The sequence below is a fragment of the Dipodomys spectabilis genome, unplaced genomic scaffold, assembly GCF_019054845.1.
Source record: "Dipodomys spectabilis isolate Male_0828 unplaced genomic scaffold, ASM1905484v1 ptg000335l, whole genome shotgun sequence".
NCBI lineage: Eukaryota > Metazoa > Chordata > Mammalia > Rodentia > Heteromyidae > Dipodomys > Dipodomys spectabilis.
In genome coordinates, this window is record NW_024871012.1 from 966,567 (window position 1) to 986,356 (window position 19,790).

The 19,790-nt window shown below is 45.1% G+C and overlaps 1 protein-coding gene across 1 annotated transcript in view; it reads left to right on the forward strand.

Annotated features, from left to right (window-relative positions):
* Positions 1 to 18,651, forward strand: part of Pcsk5 (proprotein convertase subtilisin/kexin type 5) — a 293,974-nt gene extending 275,323 nt beyond the window's left edge. Inside the window, exon 20 of the mRNA XM_042665579.1 lies at positions 18,596 to 18,651. Within this exon, the coding sequence (XP_042521513.1) occupies positions 18,596 to 18,615 (20 nt within the window). The 3' untranslated portion in view covers positions 18,616 to 18,651. The remainder of the gene's footprint in view (positions 1 to 18,595) is intronic.
* Positions 18,652 to 19,790: the final 1,139 nt, after the last annotated feature.

The window sequence follows — 19,790 nt, forward strand, 5'->3', positions numbered from 1 at the left end:
ACCTCTCTGTTTCTCCATGGAAGCGGCAGTTGAAGGGAAGGGTGGAGACGAACGAAGGGTCTCAGTAAAGTTGAGTAGGCAGAGGTGGGATGGGAAACAGCTATGTAAGAAAGAAGCAAGTGAGATACAGACATGCGTGGATGCAAGTCTGATTTTTGGAAAGCAGGCATTGAAAAGTGCCTCCAAGAGCTTCTCGTGGTTTCTGTTAAGTCGCTCGGATGCTGGTGCCCATGCTCAGCACCATCTAGACCTGCATTCTGCAGCTGCTGTTGTACACTGGGCCCTGTGTGTGTATAGATGTGGGATCGGCGATGGCAAAATGGAGAGAGAATACAAGCTGCTAAAGGGAAAGATGGAAAGACGGCTTTGTTCAGTGGCTGATACTTTGTGTCATGTTGGCAGTGACTTGATATCTGGACACCCAGAAGATGATGTTCCAGAACATCTTACAGGATGGGGCTAGCTAGTCAGCCAAAAACCCCCGTGGCTATAGATCTTTGTGAATCCAGCAATCACAAACACTGCAGGTTCAAGGCCCTGTCTTCTGAGGGAGATATCAGCTAAGGCAACAGAGCTCCAACCAGGTTTAAAGATGTGGCAGCTACACAACAAGAGGGAACCTCACACAGTCATGAAGTCCCTATAGAAAGAAAGAAAGACCTTAATTTAACTTGACATCCACTGTGTGGGCATCCACAGAATATATGTGTTGATGTCGACATAGCCTGCCTGTCTTAATTGTCGAAAACTAGAGTTGAGAGAGATGTATTATCTTGTCTACACATTAAAAAATAAACAGAAGCAAGGCTCATAGACTTTGATCGGTAGAGACGACACGCCCAGGCTCATAATTTCATAGGAAGTCCTGCATGTTAAAATCACCTCAAATGTGTGGGATAGTAAGTTAAGTTCAGAACAGACAGACGCTTCTGGACTGAACTGGTTTGTTAGGCCATTACCAATGAACTTGCTGCACTAGAGATGTTCAGGGTAACAAAAGGCTTTTCATGATTTTGATCTAATTAGTCCGTTACTGCCAAGGGCAGTGTTTCAGCCTATAACGAATTAGCCAGGAAGCATCTACGTGTGTATATCTGGTAGAAGGTGGAGAGAATGCCAGCCTCAGCTCCCATCAACAGCTCATCCACAGACTGATCAGCATTCTCTCTTTCTCTACCGCAATACCAGAAGCTGCTGATCACACTTCTGATCACTTCGATCACCATCATTATTTACCCTTCAACAATCTACTCTTCGTTTTGGACACCTTGCAAATTAAATTCTCTCAGTCCAAGTGATCCACCCTTCAGGCACATCTGACTATGAAAATATATACCACCTCCCCGTCTCTCTTCCAAACGAAAAGAGTGTCAATGCGGCTGAAGTAGAAAATAAATGTGTGTTCTTCACAGCACTTGTATTACCCTCAGCCTCACGCAAAGAGAGCAATAGTAGACAGCCACATGAGGAATAGAATTGGAGGCAATTTCAAACTCTAGCCTGGCCAGTTTGCTACTCCCTCCTTCCAGCCTCTTCTAGAAAATGGCGCAGGGGAACAAAGTGCAGCTGCAGCTTGACCTGACCTGACCTGGGCTGGGCTCCACTCGATGTAAGTAAATGACATAGAAAACATAAACCTGCCTCTCCTCTCTGGTCAATTTTAGTTTTGTTGGCAACCCATAAAATCTGAAGTTCTCCACAGAGTACTCTAAATTTAGAGGCTCTGATGCGCTCAGCAGGGCATAGCCAAGAGAGACTGGATCTCACTGCAGCTCATTGGAGCTCCTTGGTACCTAACCATGCTCTGAAATCCATGCAGTCATGACCCCTCCTCATCACAAGGGTGATGATCTGGTCCAGACTGAGCAAAAAGGTTTCACAAGAAGGATGCTGCCGTCCAACATCATTGTCACTGAGTGTGAGCACCAGCCTGCGGCCTGAATCAGCAAGGAATCTTTCCACTGTGCCCAGACTGAAGAATGACTCGACTCGGTTATTATTGCCTTGTTTGGAGACAATCTTGCTTTTTATGTTTTCTTCCAGCATCAGAAATCAAGCAATGAAAGCTATTTTGCATCCCACTTTCTAGAAAATTCCAGAAACGTTGAGATTGAACTGTAAAATCTAAAGTGTTTCTGTATTTTTTTCAATTTGGGGGGGAAAAAAAAGAAGAATGCAACCTTTATACCAGTGGTTCATGCCTATAATTCTAACGACTCAGGAGGCTGAGATCCAGAAAACCACAGTTCAAAGTCAGCCTGGACAACAAGGTCCCCAATATAACCAGCAAAAAAAAACAGAGCCAGAGGTATAGCTCAAGTGGTATTGTACCAGCTGAGCAACCCAACTGAGCAAGCCCAACGCTCTGAGTTCAAACTCCAGTAACACACCCACAAAAAAAAAATTTTAAGAATGCAGTGTTTTCAGACAGACCAGGTTTTATAAAAATCGCCTTAGTTAATGGGACCCATACAAAACTCAAGCCTATAAAGGTGAGTTTTTTAGTGCAAGAATCATTACTAGCTGGGGGTCTGGCTGGGAATCAAGCCCATTGCTTCAACCTTGTGCAAAACACTACTTCCTTTTTAAGAGTACCAGAGAAAACCAAGTTCATATTACACATGTAATGTGTTGCAAGACAGATGTAAGATCCCTTTCCCAAGTGAAAGCAGAAAACATACCCTATCAGTGGAGTTGCTTTCTTTTTCCCATTGATGAACTCAAATGTTATTGCTTCCATAAGTAAACATTGTTGAGTCCCAGCTAGTGATCAAGCTCTGAGATTCTTGCCTTCTTCCAGCGTATCACCTAAAGGAGGGAAAAGACTCAGGAACATGTGAATATAACGGGAAGCCAGGAAGTGTCCATAAAGGAGCCTGTAATATTGTTAGGAATCCAGAGGATCAGCTGACTTTACCCATGATACACTGGAATCCCATGCCCCGGCAGGAAAGTATGCCAAGGGTATCCAAACCTAGAATGAAACGCAACAATGTTGGCTGTGCAAATTAAACTACAGAGGTCAAGATCAAATGAGACCTTAATTAAATATCTGCAAAATGCAACATATCAAACTGGTCAATTGTAACGTCACTCTTCAGAAATCATGTATAATTAAATTTAATGTGGGATGAAGGTGAAATTTAATATGCTGGATGTGATATACGATGTGCAGCCTACAGAAATCTAATCACCTAGGAACTTGAAGGGCTTGTATTTATTTACTTCTGGTTGGGACATTACCAAAATTGGGGCCTGAACTCAGCCTCACATTCTAGTTCAGCAGTTTTTTTCTCCTGTTCATTGTTAGTGCTCTACCGCTTGAGCCACACCTCCAGTTCTGACTTTTTGGTGGCTATTTGGGAATAACATTCTCATGGAATTATCTGTCTGAGCTGGCTTTGAAACTCAATCCTCAAATCTCACCCTGCTGAGTAGCTAGGATTATAGGCGTGAGCCATCAGCACCCAGCAAGGATCTTACTATAAACCTACAAAGGAGGGAGAAATTCACTATTCCATCCCAAGGGATAAGCTGATCAGGGAGGACTCTGAGGAGGAGAGTGAGAAGGTATAACTTTCCATTGCAATAACAAAATGCCCGAGTCTGGGTACCTAAAAGGTATCTGGTTCATAATAAAAGCAAGAGTAATAAACTCAGTGAGCTGCTTAAGAGCCCCGAATTCAATTATCAGACCCCCCCAAAAAAATCATGAACTGTTTTCCCAAAGTGCATCTCTAACTAATCTCGCTCTGCGCCTCATCTCCACCCTGAACTGCTAGAGAAACTCCAGGCTACATGTGTTGCCTCCTTTCCTCCTCTCTCCTCCTTACTCCTTTTTCTCCCATGTGCCCTATCCACTCACACGAGTCAAATCTGGACGCCATTCCGGAGATGGCCTCCGTCTGCCTCCCTCCTGCCTCACACTCTGGTCACGGGTTTACCTTTCCTGCCTGGGCCAGAACCAGCAGAGCAGGGCCTGCCAACCCTGCTGGTCACATGGCTGGAGGCTTCCCATCCCCTGGTCTAAGTTAATAATAGTAATAACACTAATAATAATAGTTTCTTCAGAAAGCAGACCCTCTACCATTCCCCTCAAACCCCCTGTGGGCATTTCCCCCCCTAGCACTTACCAAACCTTGACGTTCTGGGCGGGTTCACTTACTTGTTTGCTGTCTGTCACTCAGCTCCGTGGGAGCCGACTCTTCATCTTGCTCACAGCTGCAGCTTATGTGTCTAGCACGGCTTGCTCAAGAAATAGTTGTGGCATGAATGAATAAAAAGATACCAGAGAGGAGTGCCTTCTGACCTGAGTCTTGAAGGCTAAGCAGGATTTTGTAAATCTAAGAAATGTGAGGGAAAGGGAGGGAGGGAAGGAAGGAAGGAAAGAAGGACAGAGGGAGGGTGGGTGGGAGGGAAGGAAGGAAGGAAAGAAGGACAGAGGGAGGGAGGGAGGGAGGGAGGAAGGGAGGAGGGAAGGAAGGGAAGAAGGAAGGAAGGAAGAAAGGAAGGAAGGAAGAAAGGAAGGAAGGAAGGGAAGAAGGAGGGAGGGAGGGAGGGAGGGAGGGAGGGAGACTAAAAGAGTATAAGATAGAGGGGGAGGAGAACTTGTATAAATGCAGAAAGCCGCTCACAGGTTGTGTGGAGGAAGACTCTGGACACCTGGGCAGAGAGCAGGCAGGGTGTGCAGCTTCGGGGAGGAGGATTTGGTGTCTTTCCTCCACGTCATCACCAGAGCCATTCAAGTCTTTTCTCAGAGAGACTCATTGACTTGCCCAAGAACCCCATCAAGTCACCTTTGGCCTCTTCCTTCTGCCCCCCCTCCCCTCCCACCAAGGCCCCACCTGCACTGGTACTGGAGAAGAAACCCAGGGCCTTGCAAAAGCAAGCACTCCACCATAGATGAGCTCCACCTCCAATGCCTTTTGGGCTCTTGCCAAGCTATTTAGGAAGCATTCATTCAGACAAAACGCTGAGGGGACCCTACTAGAATCAGCCCAGGGGGTTGATGGCTACTTCAAGGCATTTAAGTGGGAGGAAAGGTAGCTCAGCTGTCACCTGGGCACATAGAAGAGGAGCCAGCTCACAGCAACTCTGCCCACGGCTAGAGCAATGAATTGCCAAGAGTCCTTCACCAAACTAGTGTCCTGGGGACATGGACCTTCTTCGAACCTATTTCCCCTAGTGATAAGACCTCTTGCCCTCTAAACTGTCAACCCCCCCATCCCCAAACAAAGCAAAAGAAAAGCAATATGCTAGCATGCTCTCCCCAACAGTGCCAATGCTCCTAATAACTCCCATCTGGGGACTCCTTCATACAAGTTAGTTCCTCTGTTATTTCCAACGGCCTGATTTTTATCCTCTCTTTATAAATACATGCCTAAGGTACCTCCGTGTTAGACGGAAGAGCTGGGATTAATTTAAGCTGAGAGTCAATCTGATATCAGAGCCTCCCCCTCCCCCCCCCCCCGAAGGAGGAATACACGAGCCGGGAAGGCTGTGTGCCGTGATGATGGATCTGTATGAGGTTTATGTATTTTCACTGGTGGTGTCTGACTGAAGGTCCAGGTTGTTGCTTATGAACAGAGAACCTCTCTCTCACCTAGAAAAACACACTGTGCCTGCATGATCATCGTTGTCCAGGCCCTGAAAATAAGTAGTCTCCAATGGGCCGCATGAGCAGAAGAAATCAGAATGTACCTAGAGAAATGAGAGCCAATTGCATGGGTGCCTGCCTGTAATTCTAGCACTTGGGAGGTAAAAGAATCAAAAGTTCAAGGCCAGCCTGAGCTACCTCGTAACACGTAATCTCAAAGACAAATGAGACCCACCACTGATCCCTCTTAAGCTATTCCTTCACTGTTGGGAGGCCTTTGCATTGTATAGCCCAAACTGAAATGAGAAGGAAATAAATAGGAGCTAAGGGGACTGGAGGAGACACTGGAAAGCCGAATGCAGTCAGATAAGATAAATGCTGTGAGCTCTGTTAACAAACCTGGCGAGACCAGTTCTTGCCAGGTGGTATCAAATAGGATTTGTTGCCTCCCAACTCATAACACAGTATACTATATCATCATGCAGTATAATTTTTTCAAATCAAAAAAAGTTTGTTGAATGTAGAAACTTGATGTATAATGAACTGAGGAGAAGAGCCACAAAATACGAGGCCAAATGGAGTCTAGTGACATCTCCCTTAGTCTCACTTGGAAGCCATCACCAGACATTTCACCCTCCAAGATCTTTTCTCTTCTCCACCCTGACTGCCCATGCCACCCTGGGATGAAGCCACTTTACCCCTGGGCAACAGCGCCTCTTTGTTACACTTCTTAAACGCACTCCGTCTGGCCACGGCACAAGTGAATGCTCTCCATCCTCCACAGCAGCCTAAATGTTCTGCTCTGCAACTCAGAGCTCAGCCCGACAATCCACCCTCCCGGGGCTTCCCATTTCCTTTCCGGGGATACTGAAGACCATCCACGGTCATCTCACCTACCAACCATTCTCTCCTGCCCTCCTCTAGGTCAGCCCAGCTGGTCTCCCTGACTCTTTGCACTCTCTCCATATCTGAGAACTTGCTGCTTTCAATCAGCAGCCAAACCCCATAAAACAATGCAAACAGTGCTTCAGGACCTTGCCTGAATCAACAGCCACAATGGGAGCTGGGCCTTGGTTAGCACTTGCTAACTGCGTGGCTGTGGAATTCTAAACATGTCCCAGAAGTTACAGTTTCTTGGTGGTCCATTGCTTTGCAGGGATTTTGCCAAGGAAATGAAAGACTGATAACGAGTCACCTTAAGATAGAGAGATCAGCCTGGACTATCTGGGTGGTGGGAACAAGGTCAACTCGGTCAAAGAGAGTGAGAGGCGAAAAGGAGGCTCTGAGGAGACTCAAGAAACCAAGCAGGAGAGACCGTTAACACAGCTGCTGATCTGAAGGCGCTAGATGTGCCAGAAGAGCCAGGAAAACTCTAGAAACAATAACCTGCTACCAACATGGACAAGGAAACAGGGACTAACCTGATTCTTCCAACCAGAAGGAACTTGGAGCCCAGGCACAGAGCTTCCAGAAAGAATACAGCCTGCCACCACCTTGACTTCAACCCTGTAAAGCCCAGAGCACACAACTGAGTCACACAATGCCCAAACTTCTGCCCTGCACAACATGAAATTACAAAAGGACCTTTCCCTAAGCCAGTCTCTGGTGGCTCATGTTTGTAATCCTAGCAGCTCAAGAGATCGAAGGACTGCGTTCTGAGCCAGTCTGGGTAGAAAAGTCTATGAGACTCTTATCTCTAATTAACCAACAACAACAGAAATAAGAGCTGTAGCTCAAGTGGTAGATTGCCAGCCTTGAGAAAACAAAACTAAGAGATAGCATCAAGCCCAAGTACTTTTTTTGGAGGGAGGGTTCTTTAATTCCGAAAATGTGTGCTAACTTGTGATAGTGGAGATGGAAATGAACACTGTTCATCCTGACTTAATCAGAACAGGGGCTGTTGTCCAAAATGAGCTACGGGCGCATCATAGTGTAAGATGTTAAGTTTAAGCTCCTGAGAGCCACAACTGCACATACCCTGCTCCATAAAGATGGGCACTGAGGACCTAGGCAGACCAGTGTCGGTCCTCCGTTGGTCAGAAGCAGCAGAGCTGAGGCATGCTAGATGCTCTTTGAATGAAAGAAATGACTGATGACCCCCTACAGCCTTTCTTCCTGTGAGCCTGCCATTCTGGGGTCACCGCTAAAGGTGTGCATTGGAGTCTGTGTCTAGGAAGCCCCAGCTCGCTAAGTCTTTTCTTCACAAGGCCCGCAGGATGTGGTGCATGAAACCTCCCCCTCTGATCTGCTTTTACTTTGAGGCTCTTGTGATTGACATTTTCCAAACTTCATTTTTTAGGGCCTCCCATTAGACGGAGCCATCAGCTCCCACAGAATCTCTATCCATCTCATTTTTAAAAGCCATTTTCTCTTTAAAATACTCTCATTCCGGTATTCCATCCCCTGGCCTAATGTTTGAAGTTCTTTTTTTTTGGTGGGGGGTGGCACCAGTCTTGAAAACTCAAGGCCTCGGTGCCATCCCTGAGTTATTATGCTCAAAGCAAGATGCTCTACCATTGGAATTCAGGTTCCACTTCTTGGCTTTTGCTGGTTAATTGAAGAAGAGTCTCATGGACTTTCTTCACTGGGCTGGCTTCCAACTGCGATCCTCAGATGTCAGCCTCTTGAGTAGCTAGAATGATAGACGTGAACCATTAGTGCCCAGATGCAGTTCTGTTGTATATGAGAGTGTTCAAAAGAACTCAACTTGATATTTTAACTATCGGGCAGTAATAGTTCTGATTTCTCTTGCAATATCTTCCTTTTCAAAATGAGTAGCTTTGTGTGAGGCGGATGATGGCAACTGTTCTGGGACGGCAGTTGGGGACGTCTGCGTCCTGAGATGCATGGTCCCAGCTTTACCTCCAGAAACTTAGCAACCTTCTCTGATAGGCTTTTACCAACCAATGCATTTGCCTCATGAACTTCAATAAGTTGGCTGTGAACTTCTCCAGTGGGAAGGTATTTTGCATTAAAAATTGAATATATAGTCTGCACTCATTTTTAACTAACAATATCTCAGGGCTGGGTAGCCTAGGGGTAGTGTGCTAGCTATTGGACGCAAGATGACCATTCTGCATGTTACTCATTTACCTTACCCACTAACTTTCAGAGAAACCCCAGAATAATATACCAAACTTTTGTTGGTCATGTTGCTGGGATTTGTTTTTTTTTGGGGGGGGGGGTCCAGTCGTGGGACCTGAACTCTGGGCCTGGGCACTGTCCCTCAGCTCATCAGCTCAAGGCTAGCGCTCTACCACTTGAGCCACAGCGCCACTTCTGGCTTTTCTCTTTTTGCTTATGTGGTGCTGAGGAATCGAACCCAGGGCCTCATGCATGCAAGGCAAGCGCTCTACCACCGAGCCACCTTCCCAGCCTGTTGCTGGGATTTCTAAGTCCTCCTTTTTTTCTTTTAGCAGCTGCATTCCCATGGTTATGACTCTCCCACCCTTTCTAATTTGCTCATCTTGATTGGCTTTTAGCTCCATAGCACTTAATAGCTGCTAACCACGTAAACCATACAAAATTGCAAGAATTTTATTTACAGTTTACTAAGTATGTCTCCTGTGTTCTAACGTAAGCTCTACCATGAGAAAAGGTCTGTTTTGTCTCCTATTTTATATCAAACACCTGGAATAAAGCCTGATATGTACTAGGTTTTGAATAATGGTATGCTGAGTGAACTCATGTGTTGCTTTTCATGCAACTTTCATCTGCTAGGTAACCTTTAAAAAAATACAACTGATGCCAATGCATTTATTTACCAACACATTTTGAACACTTTAACACATGGCAACTAGGGATTCTACATCACGGGAAATTATTCTTGACTATACAGAACAATTAGTCCCCTAAGAGAGATTGTATTGCCACCATTGGATATGTAAGAGAAATCAAATTGTATACAAAGCATAGGAAAATTGATTCCACTGCATAATGTTATCATAGGAAAGGTTCAGAGAAGGCTTCCTACAGAAGATGGAAAGAATGACGCGAGGATGAGGCCCAAGGGTTGACAAATGCAAGACCTGGCCTGCCTAGAAAGACCTTGCTGCAAAAACAAAAAGAACAGCTAAGTAGGCTTCTTCTAAGAGACAAAAGAAGGAAGCAGACACAAACCACATTTTACATATACATATATATATAGTATCCACTGGAATGGAATATGAGTGCTTGAAGAATTCCGGGACCTGGAAGTCTTTTCGACAGAGTGAGAGGTCTTCATTGGCCTCCTAGAGTCTAACAATGAAACGAAGGTTCAGGTGCAAGAGGATTATTTGGGAATGAAAGAAAATGCCAGTGAGCAAGAAAGACCAGAGAAAGGAGGCCATGATGGGTTACATCATCAGGCCAGGAAACACAGGCAAATGGAGCTCAGTGCTGTAGGAAGACTTAAAGTGGCACGTGTAGTTGGCCATGAGCTACAGTCTTACTACTAAATCCTCATCACCAAGTACCGTCCACAGGACCAACTCCATCATTCTTTGGCCTACCGCTTGCACCTGCAGGATGGCTTCTGAGACACTGGAGGAAGACTCAGCAACTGTCAACAGATGCTAAACCCTGGAGTTGGTTTCTGCACAGCATTGCGGTGAAGCGAGGGAATAGGGGCACTGGACACCAAGGGTTTGCTGCAGTTTTTACCAAGGGCCGTAGGGGCTATATCTAGAAACTGAAGCAAGGACCACATTTTGAAGGCTCTTGTAGGCCATTCCTTAGAACTTTAGCCTATATGGAGGGAGTGTGGTACCAGATTTTAGGAAGAAGAGTGGGCTGATAGAATTTGAGCTGGAGAAATACAATTCAGGCTGCAGAAGGAAAGACAGAATTGGGTGAGTAGGAGGTGTTGGTTAGGAACAAAAGTAATGACTCCAGCTAGGAAAATTAACCGGCCATATCAGAGAGAAATGACTGAGCTAGAAGTCACATGATGTCCTAGGGATAAGGATGAGCGGATGAAATAAGAGCTGTTCCAAAGAGAATTCCTATAAATCAGGAGAAATTCTGTGCTTGAAGAGAGACATAGAAGATGACTTTCCTATGCTGGCTGTCCCTGATTGGATGATGGTTGTAGTCACCTAGATAAGGAAGTACAGGAGAGATAGTAAGTATCAGATTCAAATAACTCTACTTGATCCAGGCACCAGTGGCTCATGCCTGTCATCCTAGCTACTCAGGAGGCTGAGATCGGAGGATCACAGTGCAAAGCCAGCCAGGGCAGGAAAGTCCATGAGACTCTTATCTCCAATAAACTAATCAGAAAAGTCCAAAAGTGGCTCTGTGGCTCAAGTGGTAGAGTGCTAGCCTTGAACACAAAGAGGCTCACGGATGGCACTCACACCCAGAGTTCAAGCCCATAGGTGGGCAAAAGAAAAAAAAAACTCTACTTGAAAGTAGTGAGTTGAGTTGCCTTTCAAGTACCCAAGTGCAGAGTCCTTTGGGACAGGAATTCAGGATCATTGGCCTCAGAGAAAAGATCTAGACTGAGCAGAGCCGATTAGAAATCCCCAACTTACAGAAGATTGGGGAGGCCGGGAAGCAGGAGTAATTCCAGGATAAAAGACCAGCCGTTGCTCAGGGGGGCTGAGTTTGTTGCGTGTCAATACCCTCCTCGTACAACCTAGAAGTAGCATGGCCTCTATCCCCTCTGGCTACTTCCCAGCTTAGGTTTCTCTCTATGCATTCCCAAAATGATTACTTCACCCTCTGCTCAGCACAGCTGGATACGAACAGGGAGCAAGATGAATTGTGTGGCTCCGAGCAAGTTGTAGGAACTCAAATGACTAGCTTCTTCATCTATAAAGTATGGAATCAGAGATCAATTTTCCTTAGAAATTTGCCAAGCTCATTGACCCTCCTGACTGAGAAAGACCCAACTGGTATTTTTACCCTACAAAGGGCTTAACTACATTGTGAGGAAAACCCTGGTGCCTTCAAGCTGCAGGTGCTGGGTCACTTTTCCCCTGGGACGTGGCAGCTGATTGTAAAGCAGGTATTCTTGGGACCATATTTAGAAGAGTCACAAAATCCAAGCAGCTGAAAGCAGGGCTATAAGAGCTCTTGTAACGTCTGCATGGTTTTTACACCGAGCGCCTGCAGATGCATGCCTTTGCTGCCAACCCATCACACTAGCCAAGAACAGGACAGCCTTTCCCTGCAAATACGTAGGCGATGACATTTCTTTCACCATCTTGGCATTTACACATGACACTCGATCTGGCTGCAGTGCTTTGAGCTCCCAATTGTTTATGGCGTGGCTCTAAGCAGAATGGGCTTTGAGCGCCTGCGCTATATTTTACCCCATCAACCCTTGTTACATGCGTGTGAGAGACAGAACACAGCCACTCAATATAGAGCAGGCTCCCAAAACAGCCACTGTCAAAACACTGCCTGTGGCATATGGGTAAACCTGCAGACCAGTGGAGGAGTTTCACTATTTCAGAACATCTGCCAGGTTATTCCAAACCACTTCCCTTACACTTGCAGACTCTAATAGTATTGCTATCATTTCTTTACGGACTCAAGTCCAAGTCCATGGGTTTGACTTCTTGTTCTCTGCTCTTCCCCTGGATGCAAGCTATTATCATTTATCTAAAAAGAGCTATCACATGCCTTTACCTCTTATTATATACAAGATACATCCTAGGCTGAGTGCTTATCATTCTTTATCAAATGTAGCTATTATAGCAACTTTCTGAATTATGATTATGCTATTTAGTCTGAATGATAAATGTTTCCCAAAGGAACATGCATTCAAGGATTGGTCCACAGTCCAGAGCACTCTTGGAAAGCTTGAGGAAGTAGATCTTGAGGTGAATAGACATCATCTGTCTTATAAGCTTCATTATGTGTGATGCCACTACAGGCTCAAACAGGGACCAAGGGTCATGAACTGAAACCTTTCCTCCTCCTAAGATGTTTGACAAACATTTTGTAACAGTGATGAAAGCTGAATAAAGGGCTGTAATTATCCTACCTTATAGCTATAGGAGCCAGGACTAGAGAAGTTAAGTAGTGTATTAACTTCCTCTGCACAAATGTGGGCAAAATACCTGAGAACAAAAGCTTCTTTCCTGAGGAAGTATTTGTTTGGGTTCTCAGTTTTAGCTATTTACGTAAATAGTCCTTGGCTCTGTTGAGTCTGAGCCGGTGGTGAGCTCCTTATGATATCAGGAACCTGATATCAGGAGATTGTTCCCACATACAGATGTTTCTTCCTCTGAGCAAAGCAGATGTTTCTGCTTTTGAAGTACCTGATGTATGTAATTTCCCAGGAGTTCAGTTCTAACCTGCTACAAAGACATTTCTGATGATCAACACTGAAGTAGAGGTGGAGTTTTCCTTCTCTTTCAGAGTTCTTTCAGATATTAGGCAGCCACTGGGCTAAAAACTAATTTGAAGAGAATCCAGGCTCCCTCTCCATTAAGGAAATTTTGCAAATCTCTCAGGTAGGGGGTTGGAGGCAGTTAGAGTAGATTGGCTATATTGTCCGTTTCTCCCCAAGATGCTATAACTAGGGCTTGAACTCAGAGTCCCGTGTTCTCTCTCAACTTTCTTGCTCATGCTTGAAGCTCTACCACTTGAGCCATGCCTTTGCCCTGGCATTTTGCTGGTTAATTGGAGATGGAGTCTCCTACTTTCCTGCCTGGACTGGCTTCAAACCTTGACCTTTCAGATCGCAGCCTTCTGTGTAGATAAGATTACAGCCCAGTCTCCTACTTTGTTTTCTGGGGACCACCCTTCCCTTGCCATTTGGGTTGTAATAGCTTTGGTACCTCAGGTGTGGTTTCCATTGTCATGTTTTGTTGACTTCCTGAACATCTCCCTCCAGTTCTTCTGGTGTCCTTTGACCTGGAAGATCTTCCATGCAAATGGTACACATCATAGATTTTACCTCTTCTTACATGGTTAATGGCTAGCTTTGGGCCAGCCACCACCACGGATCCCCTCTGTTGATGGTCTATTACCTATTTACATCCTCTCTCCATATTCATTTTCCACCTTCCAAACTCAGTTTGTGCTTTCGTCATCCATTCTGCCTACTTCTAGAGACCCCATGGACATTCTAGCCGTTAGTTCTCCTTGTGCTCCTCTCCTGAAATATTTCCATTTTCTTTCTTGAGCTTCTAAACATAACTCATCTTTTCAGACCCAAGCCAACCTTATTTCTGTCCGACAAATAAATAATTTTAATGAATTCCTCCTAAAGAACACAAAACAACCTAGGGATAATCTTCCACTCAGGCAACAAGGCCATGGGAATCCCAAAACAAACAAGCCGTGGTCCTGTGCTCAGGGAGGAGCACAAACAGAACCAGCTGCTCCGGGCCACTTTTTCATTACGAGCCTTGATTGCTCATCGCCTTATGTTCTTGATGTGTTGATGAGCTGATCCTGTCTTGTCCCATGAAGAGCAGACACTAAGCCTTCTTTCCAAAGCATATCCAGAAAATGACAGGCAAAGCAAATAATTATGAGTTACATAACCAGCCTAAAATTGTGTATTTTCTCTTTATCCCTATGTTCACTCGCATTTGCGTGCACACGTAAAGACACACAAACACGTGTGCACATCCCACTATTTGAATTGCTGGCATGGTGAAGGAGGAGTAGCATTTGAAGATAAAAATCGCATTGCCACTATTTTCTGAACACAGGCATGCAGTGAACCCTAGTTCAGAGAAGACAGCTCAAGAGTCTGATCTCTGATTTAAATCCCAGCTGTCAACAGCTGGGTGACTTTAATAGGTCACTTAACTATCTCAATGCTTCAACTACCTCAAAAGAAAATTGAGCATGATTTTTTTTTAAAAGGAATATATGGTGCTGTTTCCCCAGCGGGATTATTATTGTTTACAGGCTTTGCTGAGATAGTCTTTTGTTATCCACTGTAACTTGACCTTGAATTCTCCAGCCTTCTGTCTCACTCCACCAAAGTGCTAGAGTTATAGGCATGCCTACCTTTCCCGTCTCCAACAAAGTTATTATTGTAAGGATTGAGTATATAAATACATTAGGACACTAAGCGCAATTCCTCCTACATAGGGACATGGTAATTACAAAAAAAAAAAAACTGTGCTCATTATTCTTATACTAATTCTATGATCCTGGGCAGATTACTTCAATTTCCCGAATCTCAGTTTTCTCAGCTATAAAATGAGAACAGTGCTCATCTCTATAAGCGTCCCTGAGAATTGAATGTGAAAAAAAAAAGAGAAACATTTGCTGGGAAAAGTTTCCTTTATCTAAATTTATAATCCCCAAACAACACAACGACATCTGTCTCTACTCCTTTTGCTTGTTAGGAGCTTTCCATTCATGCTACCGTAGGAAGCCATTCGTTTTTATTCCATAGAAAATGTTAGCCTCTTACAAACACGCAGCCTTAGAAGATTACAACATAAATTACACTAGACAGTTGCACAAGCCAGAGACCTTTCAGGCACCTTTTCTGCAGCCTGTCCCTGCACATTTTGGCCAGTGTCGACCAGCAGAGCAGAAACTTGACCCTCTCCAGAAGAGCTCAGGCCCAGGCAATCACACCATGTAAAATCTGGTTAAGATGACTATCAAGAACAGTCTTGAAAGCAAAAAGGAGTCAGAGCAGGTCAGACATCGGCCAGAAGGAGTTTGGGGAGTCTGAGCCAGGGGAACAGGGCCTGATGCCCCAATTATGCTGGAGAGAGGGAATCACAGAACCAAATGTTCCGGGACCAGCAAGCTTCCTCAGCCCCGGACACTGAGCCCTTCCATGCTGCCTGGTGGCTACAGCTCTGAGTCATGGGCTGGGCTCTGAAGGGCCCTGGAACCTCTAAAATTGGACCCAGGCTAGCTCCTTCCAGGGATCTGGAGAGTAAATAGCTCAGGAAGGTGCAATAACCCCAGGAGACATGCCAAGGGTCTGTAAACGTGATGATAGAGAGAATGGAGACTGGATTCAAGAGAGGAAGGTTTACATGCTCCTCAAATGCTGAGTTGCCTGCCTTCCTGCCAGGCTGGCTTTTCTGTAAGAGCAACTGAATTGTCCTAGAGGCTCTTGGATATTTTTAGGGCTATTTTGCCTTTAGCCAATAAAGTCAGAGGTTTTGTTTCAATCTTCTTCTCTATGTCTCTCCAAGACTGGGGAAAACAAGTTCTTGGGTCTATCTGATGAGGGATGCAGAGCCTACATTTTTACTGGCAGAAACAGCCTTCTGTGGTCTAGATGGGATGGCTCGATGCATGTAGAATCTCTAAAGGAGATAGTAAGGCATTAATGGAAAAGATCAAAAAGCAAGAGCACTTTGAGCCACAATACCCTCAAACATTTTGATTCATTAAGAATTCTCTTATGATACTATCTAAAAAAGGATTCCTTGGGTTGATATTGAGCTTGGACAAAATAGCTCATAACCAATTCCTAACCACTGGGTTAAGGACTGAGTGAAGATCAAAGCCAAAACTGTATATTAGACCTAACATGCTTCTCTACAAAGCCACAAGAGGAGAGTAATGACAACACAGAGTAGCTGAATGGTGTTTCTATCAAGTATTGATTTGGGGGTACCCACATTAATTGTTCTAGAATTATCCAATTATGGTAGAGATGGAAAGGTAGTAGAGCTGTTATTTCCTTAACCAGAGCTTTACTGCCAATCAAAAAAGAACAAATCTGTTGAGTAAAACATAAATAACAAAACAGTTAATAAAACCGGGGTCTATTTTTGCAAGTGGTCCTTGATCAGTTGTGGAGAAAAGGAAATTTCTTTCGAGATAGTTTATGTGTATTTGTTCATCCACTTCTCCCTCAATGATAGCATATAAAGAACACACCTGACACCAGATAAGGAGATAAATAAGGGCAAACCACATTTGGGATAATTGATCATAATCTACAAAGTTGAAGTAAGGTGAATTGTTTAAAGGCACAATAAGAAGGGAGCTGAGTTTCGAGAGCTTCTAAAGGTCTTTTCCCTCTCCTGTTGTTTATACAGCTCCTGTTGCTGTACTCATTGGAAGAGCAATGGCTAACATTATTGAACACTTAAAGTGATAGAATCTTCCAAAGTACCTTTCACCTGATAGCTAATGCGATTCCTCTGGCCTGTTTATGGCATGGCTGTGACTGTTTCCGTCTTACGGATGAGTTGAGTGGGGTCCAGAGGGGTTATACAACCTGTCTAAAATTACCCAGCTAGTCAAAGCAACAATATGATTCACATCTAAGTCCTCTCACTCCACAGCCAAAGCCATTACTCTCTGAGGAGCGGGACAACTCAGGATCACTTGAGGGCACAGCAAAAATGATAGGACACTTGAATGAGGGACCATGGCAGGGTGGGTCCCCGGCGGGTCTACTCCAGAGAGGAGGCCCTGGGCATTTTAAAGTTTTGAGAAAATGCACACCACAGGGAAGAACGTTGGTAGTCAGAGAAATATCCAAGACTCTCTTTGACACCCAGTGATTCTTTTATCTTCCTTAGAGCATACACACACACATGTGCACACACACACACACACACACACACACACACACCACTGAGCTCTCTTCTGTGCTCCATTGTTTATGTTTTCTGCCCCCCCCCCGCCCCGAGAGAAGGTAGAGAGAGAACTGTGCCATTGGTGCTGCCAGCTGCTGAGGATCATACCAAATTCCATCTCTCCGCACTCAGAGAAGCAAGAGGTTCAAGAACTAGCACTACTCTCCCACAGGACCGAGAGTCCCAAGTACTGAGCACTATTTGCTGAGACTGCGCTGGAAGGAAGCCCTCTAGAATGGACATGCATTATTTCTGCAGACTGACCTCAGTAACCTAAAAGGGCAGGAGGCCATTGCTCTGGAATTTTCTACAGCACGGTGCCTTCTGGTACAGAGAGACTGTCTTCAAAGGGTGGATAAGGAAGGAAAAAAAGGAGGGTAGGAGGGAAGGAAGGAAGGAAGGAAGGAAGGAAGGAAGGAAGGAAGGAAGGAAGGAAGGAAGGAAGGAAGGAAGGAAGGAAGGAAGGAAGGAAGGAGAGAAGTAAAGAAAGGAGGGAGGGAAGAGCAAAAAGGAGGGAGGAAGGAATGGATAAATTGCACCTTGAAGCTCAATTGCTTTGAGAGGTCATGGTGCTTGATCCCAAGGGTCATTAATTTTAGTTACCTCATTGCTACCCATGGATGAAGCCAATACATTTTTCAAATTCCCTCTAGAATGGTAAAAAAAAGCACAGTCTAGAGTGAGGTCTATCCAAGTTCTGCATGGTGTTTAGAGTTAACATTCTAATGCTTCAGTTCCTTATTTGGGCAAACAAACAAAGCTGATGGTATCTATCTATCCTACATTACTATCAAAGATACAATGCTACATCAAGTGCCTAATCATTATATTTTGCCAGCCTCTGTGTGAGGTGCTCAGATCTGTTTTCTTGCCTGACCTCTACCACACCCAGAGAGAGAGAGAGAGAGAGAGAGAGAGAGATGATCATCCACATTCTACAGAAGAGAGATGACAGAGAAATATGTGCTTGATTCATTTCAGACAGCTGGAGAAGAGTTCAAATACCTTGTGCTTGATCCACCGTAGGGCATCCTACTAAGCAGACGGGTGACAGGCACAGGGCAATCAATCCTGGTTCCCTTCATTACTTACACAGGAGCATTCATCATTCTCCACCTCCCCCACCAAAATAGGGTGGTCTGACCATGTGAAACAGTTTGCTACTCATCGAGAACCTGACTGGGGCATTCGAGGTGCCAAGCGCCACCCAGACCTGTCACTAAACTCGCAGATCTCTTCGGCAATCTCCGCACCTGTGAAGAGACAGTGGCAATGGCGACCCCATTAAAGGCTAAATTGTCAATTACCAGGACTGGGAAAAGCTACAATGCAGCCAGTGCCCTGGGACTTGAATGGAAAGCCTCCTCTTTCCGGGGCCTTCTCTGGTCCCCTAATGAAGCGATTCAAAACGTGTTCGAGGCAGGGAATGAGGAAACACCTGGGAAGAAAAGCCCAGTGAGCACTTTCTGTATATTGACAGGAAGGAAGAGAAAGAGGTGATTTGAAGACCTTTCTTCTGACGGGACTGTGGCAGCCGCTATGCTTTGAGAGGTTTAAGAGAAGTTGCAACAGCTGGCAAAGGAGTTCTTGGAGTTACTGCAGAAACAAAAGGGATGATCACAAAGCCATCCATTTCCTTCAGGACTTGGGTCAGCCTGGAGCCATTTTGATCTACTTAAGCCCCACAGGAAAGGCTTGAGTCCTTGTCCACCTGCGTGCTAGTCGCCTCCTCTGATTCAGAAGGTGCCCGGAAGGCTCCCTGGGCATACCCTTGACCATTTCACCTCCAATCTCCATCACTCCAAAGACAAAGAAGTGGCGTCCACGTGAGGGCCCGACAGCCCCATGCTCCCCTGTGGAGTTACGCACCGTTCCCACAGCCCGTGTGGCCTGGGCCAGCTTGCATCTGTCAGGGACGGTCCCCTGCCTTCCGCACCTCAGTCCTTCTCCAGGCATACATGTCCTCAGGGGGCGTCTCCCGGGGATGACACGTTATTCTCTCAAATTACAGTCCCTTCCTTCTGTCGCTGTGCATTAAAACCCAGATATCCCCTCGCTGTGCGAGAATGTTTCCATGTGCTGGGCGCCGGTGGCTCGAGCCTGTCATCCTAGTCACTTAGGAGGCTGAGATCTGAGGGTTGAGGTTTAAAGCCAACCTGGAAGAGTTCATGAGACTCTGATCACCAGTTAACCACTTAAAACCTGGCAGTGACACTAGACGCAATGTTGGAAATGAACTCTACGACTTGGGAAGGGGAGTCCAGAGGGGAAAAACAGAAAGAAAATGAGGGAGGGGAAGACACTGTTCAAGACGTAATGTATTCATTACCTGCTTAGGTAACTGTCACCCCTCTGTCTATCACTTTTATGATAGTTTTTTAAAGCTGGAACTATGGCTCAAGTGGTGAGAAATAGCCTTGAATACAATAGCTAAGGAAGAGCCCCCAGGTCATGAGATCAAGCCCCAGTATGAGAACATGTACACACACACACACACACACACACACACACACACACACACACGTGCATACACCCTTTTGAGTTCTGCTTAGATTTTTTTATTATATATATATTTATTTATGTATTATCTTTAAGTAGTTGTACAAGAGTTTTCATTTACCAAAGCAGTTTATGAATACAATGCATCTTGGTCAATCTCACCCCTTCCAATATCT